Source organism: Mustela lutreola, chromosome 11 (genome assembly GCF_030435805.1).
Source record: "Mustela lutreola isolate mMusLut2 chromosome 11, mMusLut2.pri, whole genome shotgun sequence".
Classification (NCBI taxonomy): Eukaryota; Metazoa; Chordata; class Mammalia; order Carnivora; family Mustelidae; genus Mustela; species Mustela lutreola.
The window spans coordinates 7,667,550-7,692,772 of NC_081300.1; the positions used below are offsets into that span (position 1 = coordinate 7,667,550).

General features: G+C 45.2%; 1 protein-coding gene across 4 annotated transcripts in view; it reads left to right on the forward strand.

Moving 5' to 3' along the window:
• Positions 1-387: 387 nt before the first annotated feature.
• CD226 (CD226 molecule) overlaps positions 388-25,223 on the forward strand; it is an 83,346-nt gene continuing 58,510 nt past the window's right edge. For 2 of the 4 annotated variants that reach the window (XM_059139319.1, XM_059139322.1), the window contains exons 1-3: positions 7,195-7,521; positions 13,681-13,752; positions 14,059-14,397. In XM_059139319.1, coding sequence (XP_058995302.1) covers positions 13,707-13,752; positions 14,059-14,397 — 385 coding nt within the window. In that variant the 5' untranslated portion in view covers positions 7,195-7,521; positions 13,681-13,706. Of the gene's footprint in view, positions 561-7,194; positions 7,522-13,680; positions 13,753-14,058; positions 14,398-25,223 lie in introns of those variants that run through there. The other 2 variants (XM_059139321.1, XM_059139323.1) reach the window with 2 other exon arrangements.

A 25,223-nucleotide genomic window follows, 5' to 3' on the forward strand; every position in this document is an offset into this window, starting at 1 on the left:
TATTTATCAGAGAGAGCGAGCGAGCACAGGCAGACAGAGGCAAAGGGAGAAGCAGGCTCCCTGCCGAGCAAGGAGCCCGGTGCGGGACTCGATCCCAGGACGCTGGGATCATGACCTGAGCCGAAGGCAGCTGCTTAACCAACTGAGCCACCCAGGCGTCCCAGCCCATATTCTTTTCTTTATGAGCATCGCTCTCATGACCTCTCACTATCCAGGGTGCAGAGGGAATGTTATCAAGTAGCAGCACAAAGTAACGGGATGTGGAGGAGAAAGGCATGAGCTCTGTCCGGATGGCTGGGGGAAGAGATAGTGCATGTGTCCAAGCCCCCGTCCATCCACAGAGTGTGTTCGTCTGCTGCTTCCTGCGTCACTTGGAACTTAGTTTTTCCCGAGGTCTGATGCTTGAGGTCAGGAGTCCTGACAATGTTTCAGTATTTATTTCCTCGAAACCTTGAGACCATCAGGAGAGGGAAGGGTATCAACGGAGCAGGAAGGTGGAGGACGGTGGCCAGAGGAGTCGTGAGCACCGCCTGCTGAGCCCCCGCCCACGCGGAAACCAGGTGAGAAGCGGCTGTAAGCTCTTCTCCAGCTGCTGCCTTGCAGAACGGCTCTCATTGTCTTGTCTTGGGCGTGTGTGTGTTGGAAAAAGTTCTTCACTTAGAGTGTTAGACCTGACTAACCACCGAAGAGCAGCAGAGTATCCCTACACATTTAAACACCAGATCTTTGTGGGGCACCTGCATGGCTCTGTTGGCGAAGTATCCGACTCTTGATCTCAGCACAGGTCTTGATCTCAGGGTCATGAGTTCAAGCCCTGCATCAGGATCCATGCGGGGCATGGAACCTACTTTAAACAGGCAAACAAACAAACAAAAATACCAGATCTTTGCTAAGTTCGCTAAATTTATTTCGTTTTAGGATACATATCTTAAGGCAGCCTGGCTGGGTCAGAGGATATAACAAGTCACATTTTTCATATGCATTGCTTAACTCTTGCATATAGAAAATGCTTACCCCTTGACCTGTCCACAGCAGGGTTTGGCTATACATGTTTGCCCACTCTTTCTTTCTTTCTTTCTTTCTTTCTTTTTTAAGATTATTTATTTATTTATTTGACAGACAGAGATCACAAGTAGGCAGAGAGGCAGGCAGAGAGAGAGAGGGAAGCAGGTTCCCCACTGAGCAGAGAGCCCAATGCAGGGCTCGATCCTAGGACCTTGGGATCATGACTCGATCTGAAAGCAGAGGCTTTAACCCACTGAGCCACCCAGGCTCCCTCATCCGCCCACTCTTGTTACAAGAGTCACTATCATTCTCTTCATTTATATGTTTACATATTCCATGTGCAAAAAAAGTTAATATGCCATTATTTTAAATTTAATTTTTCATAGATTAAATACATTTTCACATTTTTCTGTTTGAATTTGTTCTTATGTGAACTGATATTTGATATCCACTGCCTGTTTTTCTGTTGGGGTATTTGTGAGATTTTTTTAGTCACTGATATTTAAGCCCTTTATGCTTAGAAAATGTTACGCTGTGTCTCATACCTTTCATATAACCCTCTCCTGATTGTCAGGCCTTCTTGCTTTGTTAGCATACAATGTTTGCCATGTCACAGTTTTAAGGTTTTTCCTTTAAGATTCGTTCATTTATTTTAGGGGGGGGGGTATGGGTGTGCAGAGGAAAAGGGAGAGAGAGAATCTTAAGCAGAATTCCCACTGAGTGTGGAGCCTGACACAGAGCTCAATCTCACGACCACGAGACCCAAACCATGACCTGAGCTGAAACCAAGAGCTGGACACTTTACTGTCTGCGTCACCCAGGTGCCCCCAGTTTTAAGTTTTGTGTAGGAAAAAACTATCATATTTTCCCTGACTTTGGTATAAGATATATATACCTTAATATATATGTGTCTCAATATATTTTATATGTATGTATGTGATATCAAAGCAAAAAATGCATCTCTGTCTTCAGGCTTATCAAGCATATTCTCCAATGTTTTGAATATTTTTCTTATTCAAATTATGAATTCATTTGCAGTGCATTGTGCTGCAACAGGTGAGGGTTACCAATCAGAGTTCTTCGTTGTAACTTGCCAAACTGCTTCTCTCTAAGTTGGAAAGGAAGCAACTTATCGGAAGGGCACAGGACTTGCCTCAGGTTGCAGAATGAATGGGTGGCGGAAGCTTGTTCAGTGCCCCTGGGCTGGCTGCCCACTGGGCCTGGTGAGAACGTCTCTGCGGCCTTGCTTGGGCCCAGGCACTGTTGTCTGCTACTGGCCATACCAGGACGCCCAGTCCATTGCTGCTGGCAGAGCTCGGGTGCCGCAAATCCATACCCCCGGCCCCTGGTCAGAACGGGCCCTCTAGCCCCGCTGCTTCCCTGCTGTGCTCCTAGGCTACGGCGGTGAATTCTTCGGGTGTAGATGTACTCAGCAGAGCCTAAGGTCCTACGCCTGGATGTAGCTGCCAGGACCGTACCGCAGGTGTGTAGAGCTTGTGCTGCCCAGGGAATGGCCAGTGACCCCATGGAGCTGACTTCAGCCTTTTCCGCTGGTCAGTTAGCTTCTCTGGGACCACGTGGAAGACAAGCTATTTTTTTCCCTGTTGACCTGAAGTGGCACCATTATCATATGCTGCAAATCTGTAATTCTTTTTTTTAGCGCAAAATTAATCTCGGTTTCTTAAAGAAAAAACTAAAAGTTGACAGCCTGACTTACAGAACAACTATTCACTCTCCAGTCACTACTAAAAAATCTTTTTCCATGTGACCTAATTACATTTTATTTAATGCTACTTTAATTATGAGAAAACATTTTACACATACGTGAACTATCTACCCAGTGCTCATGAACTAGAACACTGGGTAACACTGGAAGTTAGTTGTTAGTGTTGAAAAGAAAGTAAAACCTTCACGTGAGACAAATCTGTTTTAATGAAGAGAGTATTTAATGTTCCATAATTATTTGAAGTATCCAGGAGAGCTAGGCTCTTTTTTTCTAGAAGTCTGTACGGGCCTTTTCCTTGGCTCAGCAACATTCTCAATATTCTTCCTGAATGAGGCTTATCCTGGCTTCTTGGACAAGAGGAACTTCTGCCACAGATCTAATTACTTCTTTCACTAACTCTCATTTAAGACTTAATGTTACTCCCTTTGATATACTATGTAGATTTTGTATACTTGCCACTGATTCTTGAGATACATTCATATATATTCATACTTGTGTGTGTACACACACACACACACACACACACACACGTGTACTTTTTTACTTCTAATTTGGATATGACAAAATAAAGCTATGGAGTCTTATAAAACTATTTTTAGTTTTTTATTATTTTATTATTTTTATATTATTTTTATTTTATTATTTTTAATGTATTTATTTAGTTTTTTTATTATTTTATCAGTTCTTTTTTATTCGATTCTTTAGTGTTCTCTAGGTTGATCATCTACGAGTAATAATAAAGTCAAAATAATTCTTCAATATTTACAGTTCTTATTCTTTTTTTACCTATAGAATCAGTTAAAACTTTCAGGGCAATATTAAATATTGGAAGTGATAGTGGCCATTCTTGTCTTAGGAATTTAACTGAGATTCTTCTAAGGTTCTACCATCAAGTCTGCTATTAGTTTCCACCCAGTTTTCTTTATTATGCTATTAAATTTCAAAATTACTCTGAGTTCTTATCAGGAAAGGATATTTAAAGTTGTCAAGTGCCTTTTGGCATTTCCTGGACTGGTTATATTTTCTTGTGTAATTATACTATAATTGCCATTTGTTTATTGGGAGCCTAAGACATTTGTTCTGTAGTATTTCTTGCTTCCTCGTGGGGCTCTGAACTCCTTCTTCTCTCCTCTGTATTTCCTAGACACTACTAGCTGCTCTAGAGCCTGGGCTGCATCCAGGTCCCATTTCTCTGGTAAGAGATCTTCTTGGGTGGGGCTTTTTTCTTCCTGCTGTGTCACTCGGTCCCCTGCTATCTGGTTGTACCATTTTAGCATGAGGTTAGGGTTGATTAGAGGGCTCATGTACTGTCAATCAGCAGTGTATCTCATTATAAAGTTCCCATTAACCTTCCACTTAATGGCTTTAGTATCTAGAAACAATGGTCCCCTTCTATTATTTTAATAGGAGTAACAAGAAGGCAATGAAAATTAGTATCTATTGTTGTTTTTCACTTAGTAGCTGAATTTTTCTATAAAAAGAAATTTAGGTCACCCTGAAATGCAGTTTGTACAGAGAAGGAAGGATGAATGCTTGCTTTTCCACGTGTTAGAATACAGAGCTGGTGCCCTAGTGACCCCAGAGAGGCAGGAGGTAGCGAATGTAACACTTTGTCCAGTGATGTCGTGATTTTAGCTGCGTTTCCTATTTCTGTCAACACATGGTAATGTTAAAGCGTATTTTTACTTTCAAACCGTTCAAAAGGCCCTTAATAAGGGTCACTAAAAATAATAATAATAATAATAATAATAACATGGAAGGAATTTTGTTCATCTCTGGGAGTGGTAGAAAATCTTCATTCTGCGCCACTGACTTTCCTCGTGGTTACTTCCATTTGTTCTCCTGGTTGGAACACAGGACGGCTGTTCTCTGGACGTGTAACATGGTTTCATTTGTCTCAGGATGTTTTTATTGTTTCCTTGGGAATTCGTTATTGATCATGTGATCTTTGAACATCTCCCCTAAAAATTAGCTTGATGTTGCTTTCCTGGCGCCAAGACAGTGGGATTCTGTATCCCTCAGGAACAGATACAAAGCTAATTTTTAGGTTCTTTATTTTGCAAGATTTCAAGAACTCCAGGGAGAATTAAAAAAAAAAAAAAAAACCAAAAACCCAAAGTGAAAGACCTTACGAAGACCTTACAAAAAAAGCTATCTCCCCTCTCACTTTCTTTTTTTTTTTTTTTTAAGATTTTATTTATTTATTTGACAGACAGAGATCACAAGTAGGCAGAGAGGCAGGCAGAGAGAGAGAGAGAAAGAGGGAAGCAGGCTTCCTGCGGAGCAGAGAGCCCGATGCGGGGCTCGATCCCAGGACCCTGAGATCACGACCCGAACCGAAGGCAGCAGCCCAAACCACTGAACCACCCAGGCGCCCCCCCCTCTCACTTTCTTAATAATAGCACTAACATTATAATGGGATATGGGAGATAATGATGATGGTAATGGTGGCGATGGGGATGCTGTGTGTGTGTTATTTTGCATGTGGATGGAGGATTAGGAAGTGACTATGAAAGAGAAATTTAGGGAAAGACCTCGCCTATATAAACCTGGATTTGTAAGTCACGGAGAAAGCAAGATCAGTTTTTAAGCCTGGACCCCATAGATGGGAGTGGCATGTACTGTTGAAATAGGCTCTGCTTTTGGTGTGATGTGAATCATTTGGGTAGACAGCGGCTGTTTCAGCCACTGTTCGATGTTCAGTTCAGGACCCATTGAATCATTTTGAGAAAGAGTTGGCCCCAATCAGGAACATTTATCTTCGAGTTTGTCCTGCCAAAATTTATGTGCCTTTTGGATCGAGGCTATTTTTCCCCCCTATTCATTGGAGAAATAGAAAAATGAGGCAGAAGAAATAAACCACATATTGGAAACAGGATGGCCTTTGGGTTTTGATGAGCATATAGGCCACATACAATGAACCCTCATAGGTAGAAGCCATCCCCTCACCTGCTTTCAACAAATAATGATCTAACAGGCACCTGCCGCATGCCAGGTGCCTTGCAAGGCTCTGTGGAGCAAGCAGCCCACAAGACCTCACCTTCAGCTTGAAGGGCTTCATTAGGCTCGCAGAGGAGACGCAGCAGGTAAATGTGCAGGTACAAAGGAGTGCTTCAGTAAGGAAGCCATCTTCATCTGAGGTCCCGAAGAAGCTCAGAGGAACATCTACCCCCGGCGTGGGGGGCTCAGGGAGGGTACCCAATAAGGGATGTCTGAGCTGAGGCCTCCCTATGGGAGGAGATCAGAGAAGTCAATGCAAAGGAACCCTGTGTGCAAAGCCTCTGCCCCGTCAGGTGGGTCTGGGGTAGAGAACTCCGGGGAGGGGGGGCGAAATGTAAGACATTAGGCTGGAAAAATGTTAGAGATCGATCTTGTCCAGCCTTGTAAGTCAGTAAGAAGTTTGGGTATTCTTCTGAGGATGCTGATACAACGAAGATAGTGACATGAGTCACACACACACATGACAGGACTTCCCCTGCCCCACAGTAAGTGCTCAAGAATGATTTGTGCAATGAAAGCTTCTACTTTTCCTTCCTTCCTTCCTTCCTTCCTTCCTTCCAGAGAGTGCAAGAATGGGGAGAGAGGAGCAGAGAGAGAGAGAGAGAGAGAGAGAATCTTAAGGAGGCTCCACACAACATAGAGCCCTATGCAGGGCTTGATCTCACGACCCCGAGATTATAATCCGAGCTGAGATCGAGAGTCGAACATTAAACCACCTGAGCCAGCAGGCACCCGGCATTTCTTCTTCACGCTTTCAGACACGCAGGGGGTCCGCAGAAAGGCCCGCCCCGCACGCGCGCCGCGTCCGAAAGTGTGCGGGGCGGGCCGGCCTCCAGCGCCGCCATCTCCTCCCGGCCCCGGGCCGTCCAGCCGGCAGCTCGGCCGACTGCCCCGGGGGCGCCTCGGCCACGGTCCCTCGCGGTGGTGTCACCCACGCGGCGTCTCTATGACTCGGGAATCCGGAGAACACATAAGACGAACTCTGTGGTCCTCGGGAACGACCTAGAGCCGGTTGTTTCGAAGACGTCGAAGCCGCTAACCTCGCAGACGGCGCCCGGCGCGGAGTGCGGGGGAGCGCGGGGGAGCGCGGGGGAGCGCGGGGGAGCGCGGGGGAGCGCGGGGGAGCGCGGGGGAGCGCGGGGGAGCGCGGGGGAGCGCGGGGGAGCGCGGGGGAGCGCGGCGGAGCGCGCACAACCCCGCCGCGCATCGGGAGGGCCGGAGGGAAGCTCGGATTTGGGCAGAGACGGGCAGCGGCCTGCACGGCCTGCACGGCAGAGACTTCCCAATACGGAGGACGCTGCTGGGCAGGAAGACACATGGGGAAGAAAAGGCAAAACCACCCACTGAAAGTTGCTGTGCGTCGTTGGGAGCTGAGGGTTAGGGCCGAGGAAGAGGAGCGCGTCGTCTCCAGCCGCAGCATTTCAGGGGTGGGGGCGCAGGGACCGAACGGCGCGGGGGTGTGAGTGAGGCTGAGTCGCTACGTGGTGAAGACGCTTCTAGAAGCGGTTACACTCCTTGACTGGTTTTCGTCCTCCAAAAAGCCCTGCGGAGTGACATGTTAGTGCTTTGCTTCTGCCCCCACTGGGAGGAGCCCTGGAGGAGAGAAGAGCCCAGGAGCTCCGGGGCCCGGACGAAAGCCCTGGGCTGTTCCTGCCACGGCGACCCGGAGAGAACCGGGAGGTCGCCAGGGACGGGAGGGGGCGAGGTGAGGCGGCCGCGACAAACAGGAAGCCCCTAACCAGACCCACGGCGGCGAAGGGGCTTACAGCGAGCAGAAGCAACATCTCAAGGTTAGTAACCTTCTAGAAAAAAAAGTGGATGTGGCTGAGCTCACACTTTTTTGTTTTTTAAAGATTTTTCTTTTTCTTTTCTTTTTTTTTTTTTTTTAATTCATTGGACAGAGAGAGAGAGAAATCGCAAGCCGGGGAGCAGTAGGCAGAGAGAGAGGAGGAAGCAGGCTCCCCGCTGAGCAGAGAGCCCAATGCGGGGCTCGATCCTAGGACCCTGAGACCATGACCGAGCTGAAGGCAGAGGCTCAACCCACTGAGCCTCGCAGGTGCCCCTGAGCTCACACTTCTAACATAAATCTCGTGCAGGGGAGTAGAGACTGTCCATGAAAGACTGTCAAGTAGATTCAGCAGGAAAAGAGCAAATGACAGCTGGATGGCTGATGTCTGTCCTATGAACCTGTAAGTTCGTGGATGGGAACAGTTCAGCCAGGCGGTGTCATTTAGGTCCTTTCTCACAGTGCTTCTAGAAGAATTGTGTTTGTAGTAGGTCTGATAGTGTGTTCCTTGAGAATAAGGAAATCGAGCTAATTTTACTAGTGTCTGCACTGCTTAACCTTCCTTCCTTCAAGCCAGACGGAGCAAGGAGGACCTTAAATAACAAATGCCTGCTAGCTGAGTATTTATTACCCTGTGCAGGGCTTGGTGACCTTTCTCTGTCACGCATCACACAGTTACTATTTTCGGCTCTGTAGGCCATGTGGTCTCTTTGCAGCCACTCATCAGAGCACAAAAATAGCCATGGACAGACAATGTAGAACCGAGTGAGCACGTCCCAGTCCGAAGGGACTATTTGTAAAGGGTCCAGCAGGGGCTGGATTCGGCCTGTGAGCCACAGTTTCCAGAACCCTGTCCTGGAGGAGCTCTGCTGCAGCCCCGCTGAGGTGTCTGCTTTGAATGGAAGCTAGGCCTTCATGGGCCATCCCTCCAAGGTGATCTAACCCCTTGGGCAGCTCTGTGACTTGCCCGAATTCTAAGGGCCTGGCGGTCTGAGGGAAATGGTGTGCCCTTCCTTCGTAACATTCTCCTGAGGCGACACTTTGATGCAGGGAGCAGAAACCTAGACTAAAACCCTCCTGTTGAAGTCTTGCTGGAAGGAGGAGCCTCGCAACAAGGACATCCCAGCCAAAGGCATATAAACTCTCACATCTGCGGTGGGGGGAGGAGGAAAGCCCCCAGTCTTCCCCGCCTCGGTCCCTTCTTCTCAGAGTCTAGCACAGGCGAGACTGTTTTGCAGCCCTCGGCAGGTCAGCCGCTGTCTGAGCAGGAGTGGGCCGGGAGCAGGTAGGAGCGGCTTCTCTGTGTACACCTGTGTCCGGCACCGCCCAGGGACGGTTGCCTACTTGGGTGACTGCGCAGAGACAAGAATCCTCCCAACGGCCAGAGAAAGCAGACATCTGGGAAAGCAGAACGTGTTACAGATAGCAGAAACAATGAAGCTGAGGAGAGGGAAGCGTCTGTGTGTGTGGATGGCCTAAGAGAAGGAGACAGCGTGTCCGAAGGCTGTCGTCCAGCCCAGGACGCCCAGCAGCATGCGGTGCGAGGCAAACCCGTGCAATGAATTTCGTGCTTGCGTGGTTCGCTGAGACCTGTTGGATAGGGGAGGAGTCCAATAATATTTTGATAAATGACTTCCTTGAGGATGAAGCTCTTTTATACAGACAGCTCTATTAGAAAAAAACCTCAAGCCAAAATTCCTTCATAAATCATGCAAAAAATGGCTCCCTCCGCAACAGGAATAGCTCAAGGGCGTCTCTATTTGTCTTTGGTTCGATGCTGATGAATAGGGCTTGTCCTCAGCAAAGTCGTAACAGCTGAACTTGATCTCGGGCTGCACGTCCTTCTGCATCTTCCATTTGGATCTGTAGCCTCCGGGGCCGGCATTTTAGTCACTGCAGAATCGAGTCACCGGTAGTGCAAGTGCTGTCTTCGTCTTTCCTCGGACTTGGCTTTGGATGCCTGGGGAATGTAGGGTCACTGCCCACTATTATCAGTTCATTTCCCTTTTCTTTTCTTTCTTTCTTTCTTTTTTTAAGATTTTATTTATTTATTTGACAGACAGAGATCACAGGTAGTCAGAGAGGCAGGCAGAGAGAGAGAGAGAGGAGGAAGCAGGCTCCCTGCTGAGCAGAGAGCCCAGTTGTGGGACTCGATCCCAGGACCCTGAGATCATGACCTGAGCCGAAGGCAGAGGCTTAACCCACTGAGCCACCCAGGCGCCCCATTCCCCTTTTCTCATAATCCTCCTGCACCCCTCATTCTTCGCTCCGGAGGGAAGCTCGCCGAGGGCTGTGGGAGCGTCTGACTGGAAGATTCTGTGCTGCGTCTCGTTCCCGTAGGGTGGCACCACGTGCCGCAGCAGAGACGTGCCGTGTCCCTCGTTCCTCTTGCCACTCTACCTGCACCTCTGCCAACCTGCCCAGCCCTGACCACACACACACCATATATATATATGCATTAATAAATACACAGACGTTAATATAAACGCATGCAATGTCTCGGCGTGTGTTCCATGAGCACTTAGAGATTCTTTCTGTCGTGAGTCATTGCTCTGACAGCCCGGACTCTGCTCTGCATCATCCGTTTCTAGCGGGTGAGGAGCTGCAGCGCAGGCGTGTGACGGGTCTGCGCTCGCAGCTCGCATGCTGGGGCTCCATGTGCGTTTGCAGACCAGACAGGCTGAGGGACCACGTGACGTCAGTCAATGCAAGGCCAACAGCGACATGCAGTGGCTTGTGCCCTTGGAGAGACCTGAGGTGCATCTGGCCTAATGCCATTCACGAGCGGTGAAACTCATGCAACATAAAATTCAAGTGTGCAGCTGAGTGGCATTTCACACATTCGCAGCGTCCTGCCAGTACCATCTCTCTCAAGTTCTAAAACATTTTCATCGTCCCAAAGCAAAACTCTATGACTTAAGCAGTTGCTCCTGGTTTCCTCTCCCTTAAGCTCCTGACAACTGATCAGATCTATGGATTTACCTATCCTGGGTGTTTCACATACATGGAAGCTTAAAATATGTGACCCTTTGTCACTTAGCATGTTTTCAAAGCTCATTCATGTTGTAGCCTGAATCAGTATTTCATTCCTTTTTAAAACTGCATAGTATGCCATTGTGTGGATATACCACAATTTCTTTATCCTTCCTTCTGTTGATGGACATTTGGGTCATTTCCACCCTCTGACTCTTGTGAAGACAGTTGCTGTGAACACTGGTATGCAAGTATTTGAGTGTCTGTTTTCAGTTCTTTGGGGTATAAACCTACGACTGGGATTGCTGGGTCTATGGTTATTCTGTTTTACTTTTTGAGGAACAACCAAACTGTTTTCCACAGTAGCTGCACCATTTTACAGCTCCACCAGCCGTGTACAAGGATTTCAACTTCACTGTGTCCTTGTCAGCACTGTTATTTGCCTTATTTTTCATTCTAACCATCCTAAGGAGCATGAAGTGATATCTTCTGTGTTTTCAATTTGCATTTTTTTCCTAATGACTAGTGATGTTGAGCAACTTCTCGTGTGCTTGTTGGTTGTTAGTATTTTTTTTTTAGAGAAATGTCTATTCAGGTTTTTTCCCATTTTTAAATTTTTTTTTTTACTTTTTACTTTTTTTTTTTTAGTCCATTTTTAAGTTGGGTTGTTTCTCTTTTTCATTGTTGAGTTATAAGAGTATTTTTTTAATATATTCTGGATTCTAGACCTTTATTAGATGTATGATTTGCAGATATTTTCTCCAGCTCTTAGGGTTTTTTTTTTTTTTTTTACTTTATTGATGGCAAAATATATTAAGTATTTTGAAATAGGTCATACTGTGTCTGTCACAAGATCACTCCAGGTACAGAGTGTGTGTGTGTGTGTGTGTGTGTGTGTGTGTGCGTGCATGAGAAGGGACACAGGTCTAAAGCAGGGCACGGTGCAAGGGAGGGCCAGTTAGGAGGACACCTTCTTGAGGGATTCAGGAATTCTTGGTACTGGGTATAACTCTTGTTCTATAGTTTTATTTTTTTGTCAGTACTTATCAAGAGGAAGTGCTGTTGTTACATTTGATGTGTGGAGTTGATTTTTCTGACTCAGATGTAAATCCTCATTGCCCTTACCCCCTTAGTCCACTCCCCACAGGCATCCAGGTTCTCTTTCAAAATCACAAAACTGTCCTCACCACTGCCTCCATAAGATTTTTAGTGGCTCTGTGTTGCTGTCCGAGTTGTGTTTAATATGCCATAGATGTGTCCCAGGGACAGTGGTTGGTGCTGTGGTTACAGAGGGAAGCAGGATGCTGTGGTGCCTGAAGGCCAGGTTTGAACTTCTCCATTGCTGTCCTTCAAGATACTTGCAATCTGGACCCAACATCGTGGTTGTCTCTTTCCCAGCGCCGAGACCACAGTGACACCTTTCCCCTGAAATTTCCTCTGTTGTCATGCTGTTATCTTCTTCCCTTCCTCCGCTACTTGGAAAGTCTTAGTTAGGTTGGAACGCCCAGGATCTGGTGCATTTTTTCTATGAAACCTTTTGCAATTAGAATGAATTTTCCCCTCTCTGGGCTATGCCAATACTTGCTCAAACTTGACTTCTATAGAATTATCAGGTTTTATTATAATAAATTGCCTCTGTGATCTGTCTGATCCAAGATACTACTGCATGCCTTGAGGACAGAGACCAAGTCTTTCTCCTACTTGCTCATACTTTTTCATACCTCCAGGGCTGAGGCAGGGTAGCTGGCACAGCTCAGTAAATTTTTGGACAGACTATTTTTTTGAATTACTTGCAAAACAGAGATACCTCATCTGACTCTATCATACAGCTGTTACAGGTAAAATTCCACAGATGTGAAAGCTTTTGGAAAACTGAATGCTGTGTACACATAAGGTGGCCTATACAGTACCATATGTATACATTCTAATTGTATACTGCTGATCTCGTGCTTCCTGAAAAAGTTCCAGGTTAGATACTGAGGTTGAACAGCAGACACCTACTGGTAAACTTTGGGATTGAAACCAGGTTCAGAGTTGGCCGTAGGCAACATTGTCTTTAGGGATTCATGCTCCTCCTTTCAATTTTGACCTACTTTTTATTTTGACCCTGTCATCGGGGGCCAAATGCGTTCATCTAATTCTATAGAGGAAATAATGTGTTTTTATATTAACATGGTAATATGTTCCTAACAAGTTCTTAAGAAACTGAACTGTTATTTAACATGAGGGAAGGGAACAATGATGGACCTAAAAAAAAAGGAAAAGAAAAATCAATCACATTTGATATTGTCCTATATAATCATGTAAGATGTAACCATTAGGGGAAAGTGGGCGAGGGGGTGCTCTCTGTACTGTCTTTGCAAATTACTCTGACTCTGTAACTATTTCAAAATAAAACGTTTAAAGAAATCATCCATAATGGTAAGTTTGTGAATGTCCTGAGCTACCACACTCTTGTAGCTCAGGTCCGTCTGTGGTCCCTTCATGGCTTCCAAAGCAAATGCCTGAGGTCAATGAAAAGGTAGACGTAAAAGGTAAAAGGAAGGCCATGCCCAACCACAGTCCACACTGGTAGAGCCTCCAGATCCCCGACACCCCAGGCCCCTCCCCCTGCCCTTCGGTCTCTGCTCCAATGTCAAGTTCTCAGGGAACTTGACCTTTCTGTCTAAAAGGGAAACTACCACCAGCACCGCCCTATCCCCACTTTCCTGCTTTGTGCTTTCTTTGTGCACTTATTCCCTAGAACTCACTATATTTTTACTATTTTATTTCTGTTTCTGTCTTCTCCCACTAGAATGTAAGCTCCATGATGGCAAGGACTTCTTCTTCTTCTTCTTCTTCTTTCTTTCTTTATTTATTTATTTTAAATAAATTGACTGTTGTATCCTAATTGCCTAGAGCAGAGTTTGGCATAGAGAACGCCCTCAGCTATTCACTGATTTGTTCAATGAATGAATCTTTGTAGAAAATAAAAGCTTGAAAATAAGCAATTTCCCCGAGAGAGAGAGAGAAGTGATTCAAATCTGCTCATCCTTGTGCGAGAGCAAACCTGACTTTGAAGCTCAGACCTTTTCCTGTGTTCGTTGTTCAGAAAAAGAAGGCACGACTGATAATATCTGAGAGGAAGGAAGCAGTGCATTGTGCTGGGCCTCTGCATGTAACATTATAAAAATTGTCTTTTTTTTAATAGACCAGCCTCCCCAACGGTTTCCAGAGATGGATTATCTTACTTTCTTCTTCGCTATTCTTCACGTATACAGAGGTAAAGATAATGTCTTCATTTAAAAAATTTACTTCTTTTTTGGTCTTCTAGTGTGACATGTTTAGAATTTATAATGCCCTTTAGTAGGCTCAGATAATTTCTCACTTGTTCAGGAAATCTACAAGTTACAAATACCTCTTATCGGCAGTGGAAACCTTTTTCGACTACGGTAGAAACTGCTAGCGTTTAGCGGGGTCGCAATTTGCTCTCTTCCTCGGTCTTAGAGAGCTTAGAGTAAGATTGAGGTGTCTTTTGCTATGTCAGCCATCAAGCCTAACTGAATAAATGTGATGTTGTGTATTTCAGCGCTTTGTGAAGAGATGGTTTGGGACACGACTGTTAAACTTGCTGAGAATATGAGCCTGGAGTGTATATATTCATCACTGGACACCTTAGTTCAGCTGGAATGGCACAAGATCACTACGACCAACAGAGAGCTCATGGCCATTTTCAGCCCTACGTATGGTTTGAGTGTAAAGCCACCCTATACTGAGAGGGTTTACTTTTTAAATTCCACCATGGCGCCCAATGATATGACCCTGTGCTTTCATAACGTCTCTGAGGCCGATGTTGGCTTCTATTCCTGCTTTCTGCACACTTTCCCACAAGGACATTGGGAGAAGGTGATCCAGGTGGTTGCCTCAGGTGAGTGGACATTTTGTTCTCCTTCTTACCCATCGACGACATTGAATCTTAAAACCCCAGTAGAAACTATAAAATGCTCTATCATGTGTTTGTGGTATTTTCCAATTTCACTTCTAGATCTTATGATGTTATTGTTTTAAAGAACTAGTTCTGTGAATCAGTTTCATTTTTCCTAATGTGCTGTGATTTCTGAGTAGAATAGGCATCTCACAAATTAGAGTGTCGTAGGAAGAAGAGCCCAGGTTTTCTCTTGTCTCAACCATGACTAGAGCCTGGACGCAGCCGATGTTGGCCGTGTTCAGGTCCAGGACCAGATCCTTCCCCTTGTGAGCTTCCTCCCCGGGATGGAGTGCTGCTTCCTTCCACTAGGCACTCAGTGCTGGCTTCAACCTCTGTGTGTTCAGAGTCCTCTCTGTAACACCAGATCTAGGCTTATTAGTGAATCTGGGCAGAATTCTTCAGGAACTGGCTCCATTTTTGGCTTCAACCAAGTTCCTAAGAGATGAACCTTCAGAAACTGCAAGGTGTCATTTCAAGAAGGATCAAATAATCTAGATGTTTTCTGCTGTGTCTATCAGGGACTGGTTTGCTGCTTAGTGAGTTAGTCCTTCGAGTAATAGCCACGTGGATTGGGTACGGTATATTGGAAATACATGGCTTTTCTAGCCTTTAGTTTCCTCAAAACCTTATGTCAGTTGATCGATCCCCTCTGCCTCTCAGGCTTCTGAATAGTAAACGGAGTTAATAATACCATTCTCTCTGTCGACTGGCTTAGGGATCCTATGGTTAAAGACAGAGGACAGTCAGGAGTGGTGGGTGTTATTATTGTCACTACTATTGTTCCCTATGCTTTCAGTACAAAATGACTAATGATGAAATTTTGAGATGTCAGAAATAGTTTGGAATCGTGTGTTTCTTGTCTGAAGTCTCTAAAATTATATCCTAAATGGATATTCAGCAGAACGCATTATATGACATGTGCTGGAGGGCTTGCTTTCCAAGGGATGTATATTATAAAAGAACAACTGGGGCACCTGGGTGGCTCAGTCGGTTAAGCCGCTGCCATCGGCTCAGGTCATGATCCCAGGGTCCTGGGCTCGAGTCCTGTATCGGGCTCCTTGTCCAGCAGGGAGCCTGCTTCTCTCTCTGCCTCTGCCCGCCACTCTGCCTGCCTGTCCTCTCTCTCTAGCAAATAAATAAGTAAAATATTTTAAAAAATAAAAAAATAAAGGAACAACTTATAGTATTGCATTGGGGATAGCAAATAGTTAGAAGATAAAGCAACTTCCCATGTGTTAGTTTTCTTTTTCTCTATGGATGTAGCTAAGCTCAAAAAAGGTTTTGTGTATATGACGGAGGTGTACGAAGTGTCTGTTAGCAAAATATCTTTAACGAAATATTTATTATCGAGTCCATTTTGTCATGGAACGCCTCATTTGCTTTGGGTGGTCACCTGTTGAGGGCTGTCTGCGAGTTTTTCACGTATGGACCACTTTAGATCAGCCGTGCAGATGAAGGAGAGGGTTGGCGAGGGCCTTCGGGTGGAGAGAGCTGGTGCACACCTGGTCTGAGCCACCAAGGCCACAACGAGCTGGGACCCCCCTCCCCCTTCGTGTGGCGAGCTTTTGCAGTTTGGATTCCCAGATCAGGAAGTCCAATTTCTGTCAAAATAGAGCTGATGAAACATAGGGAGAATAAAGGTCCCGGGCACAGGGAGGTTCACAGTTGGGTGGCATGACTCCGCCGAGAGAGCTAAGGCGCGGCGTGAGGACCGCAGTTCACAACGTTGCAGTGCGGACAGCACGTCCTAAGAAAGGAGATCTCAGGCGCTCTCCCTGGGAAAAAAAATGTAACTATGTGAGAAGAAATGTCAATTAGCTTGATTGTAGTAATCATCTCACTGTGTGTGTGTGTGTGTGTGTATGTTTCTATTTATCAAATGTTTGTATTGCATGCCTTAAATACACACTTTTTTAAAAAAAAGATTTTATTTATTTATTTGAAAGAGAGAGAGAAAGAGAAAGAGGGGAGGGGCAGAGAGAGAAGCAGGCTCCCTACTGATCAGGGAACCCAACGTGGGGCTCCATCCCAGGACCCTGAGATCATGACCTGAGCTGAAGACAGACACTTAAACAACTGAGTCACCCAGGCACCCCTAATATAGACACTGTTAATTTAAAAACAAAACAAAACAAAAAGGCATTTTGACCTCTTCTGAAAGTTGAGGATAGAAAATAGAGCTAAATTATAAACTAAGTTGTGATTGCCATACCAAGGTGGGATTTTTAGCATCGTGTATGAACAATTTTGGTAATATTCCCTGCTTTTATCATCCAGATTTATTGCTCCTATCATTTTCTTGTGGTTAGGCAAGGGGGATCGTTACCTTCTGGGGCTGTTTCAAATACAATGGTAGGATTTTCAATCACTGGTCAAAGAAAGGAGAGCCTGTTTCTTCACATAGATGAATTATTCATGATGGTGTTCTTTTTTTTTTTTTTTTTTTTAAAGGTTTTATTTATTTGACAGAGAAAGAGACAGCAAGAGAGGGAACACAAGCAGGGGGAGTGGGAGCAGGAGGAGCAGGCTCCCTACTGAGCAGGGAGCCCAATGTGGGCTCAATCCCAGGACCCTGGCACCATGACTTAAGTCAAAGGCAGACACTTAACGACTGAGCCACCAGGTGCCCCCATGATGGTATTTTTTTTTTTTTTAGTTTTATTTTCCCTGTGATGGTATTCTTAAGCATGCTTTGTCATGATTATTTTTAATCATTTATATATATTTTTTAAAGATTTTATTTATTTATTTGACAGAGAGAGAGAGATCACAAGTAGACAGAGAGGCAGGCAGAGAGAGAGAGAGGAGGAAGAAGGCTCCCTGCTGAGCAGAGAGCCCGATGTGGGGCTCAATCCCAGGACCCCGGAATCATGACCTGAGCCGAAGGCAGAGGCTTAACCCACTGAGCCACCCAGGTGCCCCTGATCATTTATATTTTTCAGTAACAGATTGCGGTAATGGGCTGGTGAGAGTATTCCACTCATTTTCAAAACCTGGAGGAATTCCTTTTTTTTTTTTTAAAAAGAGCAAACTAAAAATGATAGTGAATTTAAAAAATAGTAGCCATATCTCAAAGCTAACCTTATATATACTTTTAGTTTTCGGTTTGTGCTTTATTAACGTAGTATCAGGACCTGCAAGTACACGGCACGTGTGTAACTCGGAGGAGCCGTTGATGGTCTATTTAATGACACAAGACTGGAGCTGGAATCCAGAAATCCTAGTTTGTATAATGGGTTGCGAGGCCTTCAGAAGGAAGTCCTACATACGCGGATTTCTCTTCTTTGCTGATAGCTGACTACGTTAGAGGAACTTGGTCAGTATCTTCTCATTTAACCCCACTGCCCACGTGGATGTGGACATAAGCTTGGTTTTCCAGGCAAGGACTTGAAGTGTGGTGAGTTCGCAGACTTCGTGTGTGTCCCGTTGGATAAAACTGCTGTGAGGAATGGGAAGTGACAGCTTGGGGTGGGGGGCATGGAGCTGAGGGGGCCCTCAGAGGAGGGTCAACCTTGGTACAGCCTTGCGGGCCCCATCCCCCACCCGGCTTTCAGCTCAGGACTGAGCAGCAACTAGGTCAAGCTTATTCTAGATAAAGTTGCTGTTAAGCAAATTTATGTTACTGATTGGAGACGTTAATGGTGAGCAGGGCTGCAGGCATTTACTGCTTCAGGGAGAAGCTGCCGGGGTGGCTTGGGCGGTAGGGAACCTTCCAGAGGCGGCCCGTTCACGGCAGTTTGTGTGGGAAGAGGGATCCCGCTGAAAATTCCTGCAACCCCTGTCTCTGGCCTTATTAGTGGGTTCACGGGAATGTAGTTAAGCTTATGGAAATGACCCGCACAGGGCGCCCACCCACCCGACTCTGCAGTCTACCTTCCCCCAACTGCCTCCTGTGCTTGCACCCAGGGTCATCTCCTCTAATGCTTCCGAGGTGATATGCTCCCACCGTGCCGCTGGTGGAAGTGCTCAGGGTCATCGACCACCTGGGGGCTGTGACTTGCCCAGTCTCAGCACCCAGAGGAGACCAGTCGATGTTTGCGAAGTGCCAGGAACCAGAGGAAGGGGAACGGAATTCCCGCACAGTGCGCAGGGAGGCGCGGGGACTGAGTCGCCCTGGATCTTGAAGATGTGGAGGGTATTTTTCTGAGAGAGACAGATGAGGGGAGGAGAGAAAGTGGAGAGGGAAGTGTTCTAGGGGCACAAGGAAAGTCTGACATCCACGCAGGATGTGGTTCCCTCTCTGGGCTCTGTGGTCCCTCGCTGCCATGAGAGGTACCCCAAGGGGAAAAAACAGGGGTGCCCGCATCAGCCAGGGGGCTCAGCATGTGGTGTGCTGGGGTCCCAAGGAAGGTTTTATGCAGTAGATTCTAGGTTAAAAAAAAGAAGCTGGAACAGCGCAGTGTCCCAAAGAGCCTGAGAAGTTAGGCTGGCCGAGATCTTCATTGCCTCATGGAGTCTGAATTTCACTATGGGAAATCCGTGGGAAGCTACTGAACATTTTCCAGAGGGAGACACATAATAAATCTATGTTTTTCACTACCAACAAGATGAAATTAGTTGTAGCTTATAGGAGGGGAAGAGTTTAAGGTCAGGGTAAATAATATTTCATGGATTGGGGCACTTATCCACTGCTGGTAGGAGTGTACATTAGTATGTGTATTATATTATTGGTATTGGTAATATTCAGGGTTCTCCTGAGAAACAGAATGAATAGGTTGTATATGTATATAGAAAGAGATTTATTATAGGGAATCAGCTTATGTAATTATGGAGACTGTCAAATGTGGACCAATAGGCTGGAGTCCCAGGAAGGACAATGGTGCAGATGAAGTGAGAAGGCTTCTGCTGAGATTTTCCTCTTCTCTGGGGAAGCAAGTCTTTTTGTTCTATGCAGGCCTTCAACTGATTAGATGAGGCCCACCCACAGTATAGAAGGCAATCTGCTTACTCAGAACTCACCAATTTAAATGTTAATCTCATCCAAATGTTTCAGTGAGTGGCACTAGAGAGGAAAAGAGGTTCCTCTAATACTAAGGACCCAGAACTGTTGGCAGTGTCAAGAAATCCCCTAATGAGAAAGATTCTAAAGACCATGTTGTCCTATGTCTTAATTGGGGCGGCCAACCCAGAATCATCAATATGTGCTTTCCTCTGGCTACTTGTTTGTTTATTAATTTTGGGATGATGTCAAGATTTAAATTTTATTTAAAGCTGGAGAAGGGGCAGTGTCGCAGATCTGGTTTGTGTCAATGTGTATGCTGATTTGTGGGAGCTGAACCTTCTTATCCTTATTCACTCATCAAGTCTTTTTCAGAACCTACTGTATTCGAGATAATGTCTGTGGCTGGAAGCTAGAAAGATGTGGATCTCAGCTCTAAGTGGTATGCAGAGTACTGGGGGAGAGAAGAGCTGTGTGTTGCAAAGTAGAATTAAGGAGTGAATGCTGTTGCAGGTCCTAAAACAGGATTTACTTTTAACCAGGAGATTCAGGATAGATTCCCTGCAAAGGGGGAATTTCAAGTTAACCTCGAAGGAGGTAGGTCAGAATATTTGGATGTGGGGATGGGTGGAGTAGCATTTTGGGAGAATTACTTTATTTATTCGTTTATTTTAAAAAAGATTTATTTCTTTATTTCAGACAGATGGGTGGTGGGGCATGAGCAGGGGAAGGGACAGAGGGAGAGAGAGAACCTCCAGCAGACTCCCCATTGAGCTTGGAACCTGGTGTGGGCTCGATCTCATGACCTGAGATCATGACCTGAGCCGAAACCAAGGGTCAGACACTCAACCGACTGAGCCACCCAGGTTCCCCAGAATTGCTTTAAATATCATCTAGAAACAAAGATAGCTTTGGCTCTGCTTTGCCTAGTTTACGAGGACATTTTCATTTTGTATAAATGACTCCGACACCACTACCAATAACAATAGCAATGACAGCCAGACCTTCCAAACACACACAACACACCAACAACAAACTTCCAAACACACCACAACAGACGCTGATCAACAATTAGTGCAGTTTCTTCTGGGTCACAGTTCGTGGCTTAGCTTATCTCCATATGTTGACTTAGCGCTTCAAAAGGCAGAGGAATCTAGATATACGATATGGTTATATTTTATTGTCTATTTTTAGCAAAAATCCTTTGATTTCAGCTTTTATCGCTCCCAAATTCAGAAGACAGGAAGAAAATGTATGAAACTGACACTCTCTTGTCTATTAGTGACAGGTGCAGAGTGAGGCAGGGAGGGCTTGGTCTGAAGGATGCTTCTGCCTGTCAGAAGAGATTCCTGACAGGGCTGAGAAGGCCACAGGAGGGAGGGATTTCTTGCCCTCCTGTGACGAGAGTCACCGCTGCATGCCAACGTGTTTTGTCCTTGTGTGGACTGTGGGTTCTTTCAGCTTTGCCCATCATATACATCTCTATCACTCCGAAGTTGTTTGTTTTTTAAGTGGGGCAGAGAAATAGAAAAATAGTTTCAAATTCACTCTTTAAAGAATTAAGATATAAACTCTTTTTTTTTTTTAAAGATTTTATTTATTTATTTGTCATAGAGAGATAAGCGAGAGCAAGCACAGGCAGACAGAGTGGCCGGCAGAGGGAGAAGCAGGCTCCCCGCCAAGCAAGGAGCCTGATGTGGGACTCGATCCCAGGATGCTGGGATCATGACCTGAGCCGAAGGCAGCCACTTAACCAACTGAGCCACCCAGGTGTCCCAGACATAAACTCTTAAGGTACATTCTTACCAGCTCGGAAATAAGTCATGAGAGTTTTCTTGTAGACACACATATACACACATCACATACACACACATAAGAATAAACAATGTTTCTGTAAAATGTTACATTTCAGAAGTTTTTCATTTAAGAAAGAAAAAATATATAAAATAGTCCCTATAAGAAATAGTCAACTGATGAAACAGAAACACTTTAAAGGGTTAGAAATCTCTCTCCTTAATAAAATAAAACAGAATATAAAGAAGTAGATGATAAAGAACGTTTTTAAGACTTGTGAAAGCAAGGTTAGGGTCACTGAACTTCTCGGGTGAAACCAATGGGAATCTGAAAGTGGAGTAGTTACCAGAGCCCATGCCAAGGTTGCTTTTACTGATCTGCTTTCCATTCGCTAAGCCCGGAAAAGAGCATGCTTGAAAGCACATAGGAGATTCAATAATCAGACTTTCGGGGAACAGCTTTGTAATCAAAAATCAAAAAGAGGATGCCTGGGTGGCTCAGTGGGTTAAGCCTCAGCCTTTGACTCAGGTCATGGTCTCAGGGTCCTGGGATCGAGCCCCGCATCAGGCTCTCTGCTCAGCAGGGGGCCTGCTTCCCCCACCCTCTCTCCGCCTGCCTCTCTGCCTACTTGTGATCTCTCTCTCTCTCTCTGTGTCAAATAAATAAAATAAAATAAAATAAATGAAAAAGAGAAAAAAAAAAAAAAACAGGCCAGCAGGGGCAAACCAGACCTCAAAAAGAAGACAATACTGGAATGATAATTAAATTTCACACTGTAATGGCCGCTCAAGTTTAACAAGCAGGCACAGGTCTCTGGGTTTTGTGAGAGCAGTTTGTCCGTTTCAGTCCCTGTTTGTCCGTTTCTGTCCCTGTTTGTCTGTTTGTTTCTGTCCCTGTTTGTCCGTTTCAGTCCCTGTTTGTCTGTTTGTCCGTTTCTGTCCCTGTTTGTCCGTTTGTCCGTTTCAGTCCCTGTTTGTCCGTTTCAGTCCCTGCAAGAGAGCTGCCCTTCCTCTCGTTCCCTCCACACTTAGTATTGGACACGTCCGCCATAGCAACATCCAGAAGAAAACTTTCCTTTAGATTGATTAAAATGTTCTCAGGCAGCCCAGAGCAGGGATGAAATCGGCTGTGATCTTTGAAACTGTTCTGTTCACTTGCACAAACTCTACCTTTCCTTGAGTAGGTATTTTTATTTCTAAGATGATTCTAGGGTAGGGACAGGTATTTGGCTGAATTTCCTGAAGGGAATGAGCTACAAGCTCAAGTTTACGAACAACTGCCCTGTGGCTCCTGAAGATCATTATTATTATTTTGAGAGAGAGCCAGCGAGGGTGAGAGCACTCACGTGCGTGCAGGTGGGGAGGAGGGAAAGGCAGAGTGGAGGGAGAGAGATGGAATGTTCAGCAGGCTCCACGCTCAGTACCTGATGTGCGGCTCGGTCTCACAACCCTGAGATCATGACCTGAGCCCAAACCGAGAGCGCTTAACCAGCTGAGCCACGTAGGCGCCCCGTTGAAAGATTTTGTTCGTGCAGGTAGAGGCGTGCAGTTTCAGGTTCTCCTTTAACTTTGAGTGAGCAGGACAGCTCACACCTCTCCCGTCACTGTCTGCCACCCCTGCCGGCTCCGCAGCGCTCAGGGAGGTGCTGACCGCAGTATGTAGAACATATTTCCCCCGAGAGTGGGTGCTGGCGTGGGTGTGGGTGCCAGGGCAGGGTGGGGATTGCGGCTTCATGTGTCAGAGCTGTCCCAGCGACTGGAACAGGCCAGCCCACGCAGCTTGGCCCAGACTCCTCCCCTGGACCCTCTCTGTGTCTCTATTTTTTATTTTTTAAATTCCTCTTATCAAAGGTTGAAAGCTGTAGAAATCACACCTTCCAGCACTTTCCTTCCGAAATGTCTCTAGGATTAAAGGGTGGGTGTCAGCGAACCTTCAAAAGACCATTGACTGATCAGAGTATTTACTGACTGAGAGGAAAATTACATATTTGCATTTTGTAAGATAAAAATGGATTTTTAGATGTTGAAAAACGAACGGAAAGGAAATGAAGTATGGCAAGAGAGGAGGAAAAGTGAAGCTCTGAGCTGGTTGGAGGGTTTTTCCCCTTGAGCTCTTGCTCTCCTGTGCGCCGTTCTTTAGCCTTGGTAGAAGACGACTTGGTTTCCAAGTTTCGCTTTTTGCTGCCGGTTTTGGGTTTTGTTTGGTTTTATAGGAAGTGGAGGTTGCAAACAAGATGGCTTTTCCTTTCCTCTCAGAAAATTTGTGAAGACGTTTAAGATTTTGAAACCATTAAGAATTTTAAGACTATCAAGTCAATCCTTCAGGGATCAATGCGAAATGACTCCCCCAGGCAACATCTCTTCTACTTGCTCCACCATAGTTTTAATTAAATAACTCTGCTGTTGGGGCTTCTGGCACTTCCCTTGAGAGATGATTCACAATCCAATAAATCTCAGTGTGAGAAAATTTTCCCTGACTTCAGCTATTTAACCACAACACACATTTTATAAAACAGTCTTCCTCACAATCTGCCCAGAGAGAAAGGCCCCCGTTCCCCTGAAGATTCATACAGAAAGCGTTCTAAGGACGGAGCCACGATAAGCAATATTCACATTTAATAGCGCCGTAAATAGCTTCCGCGCGTCATACCTGCCGACTGCAGTGGGGTGATGACTGCGGCCAATGAGAACCCAGTCTGCACAGGGATTCTGCGAACACTTACGCGCGCCCTTTCACTAGCAGAACACTTAAGAAACATAACGTTCTCGTTTCGCAGACTAGCTCTCAGAACACATTTGTCCCCTTTCTTGGCAGGCTACATGAAATGCCGTATGCTACCCAAACCGGTATTTCCAGAAGAGTTTAGTGAAGGAGCATGTGTGTGTATTCCCTGTATATAGGATGGTTTCCTTCCTGACATATAAAGAATCCAAACCTTCGGGAAGTTTTAGGTCACCCACTTAATCCATTCCATTAATGGGTAGAGTACATTTCTCTCTCTTTATAAACTGGAATCACTATTGGAAGGGTACCATTTTTCGTCTGAAAAGCAGCCAAGGAGTTCAACTACTTTCTCTGAGACAGAGCTTGGTAACGTTCAACTACGTCCCCAGATGAGACGAGCATCCATCCCGTTGACTTATGACTTCATATTTCTCAAAATGTCTCTTTATTATATACAAGAAATGCAGTCATTCATATAAATAAGTGGGTAAATGTAAATAAAGAACATTTATTTAACAGTTAAAACATCTCACTTCTTCCTTCTTTTCTTCTTAAATCCTAGTAATGGTTCCTAAAAGCATAAATATTAAAGAAGAGAGAAAAATTTCTAGTTACTGACATTGTGTTTTTTTGAGCTGACATAGTTTTTGAATTTTTATTCTTAACTATTACTAATTATATTCTTAACTATTAACTACTATGTTTTCAGTGAAAATAGCAGATTTGAACCAAAGGGCATAGTATTAAAATTTGTTGCTCAAATGACCCTTTGCGGTATTAAAATCTCTATTATTGGGTGAATATTGATAATAGTAATTTTTTAAATTGTGTAAACCCTTTCTAGATCTAGTAAAGAGAAATTTAGTATTTGCTGGGGTGCCTGGGTGGCTCAGTCAGTTAAGCATCTGCCTTCAGCTCAGGTCATGATCCCAGGGTCCTGGGATTGAGCTGCACATCGCACACCGGGCTCTCTGCTCAACAGGGAGCCTGCTTCTCCCTCTGTCTCTGCCTGCCTCTCCCCCTGCTTGTTCTCTCTCTCTTATTGTCAGATAAATAAATAAAATCTTAAAAAAAAGAAATTTACTATTTGCTGTGAGGAGATGATGAAATGAATAAGAAAGTCTTTGTTTTCAGGACATTTAAAATCTAAGAGGGGAAGTATGTATATACTTGTTAAGAGGCATAGAACAATGTTTTGGGAGTTGAGAGGTGACAGAGATTACTGCCAGTATCGGGGAACCATGGAAAGAGTCTGCACCAGGCTGGAAATCCAGGTATGATTCTAGAAGGAAAGTGTGTCATGAAAATC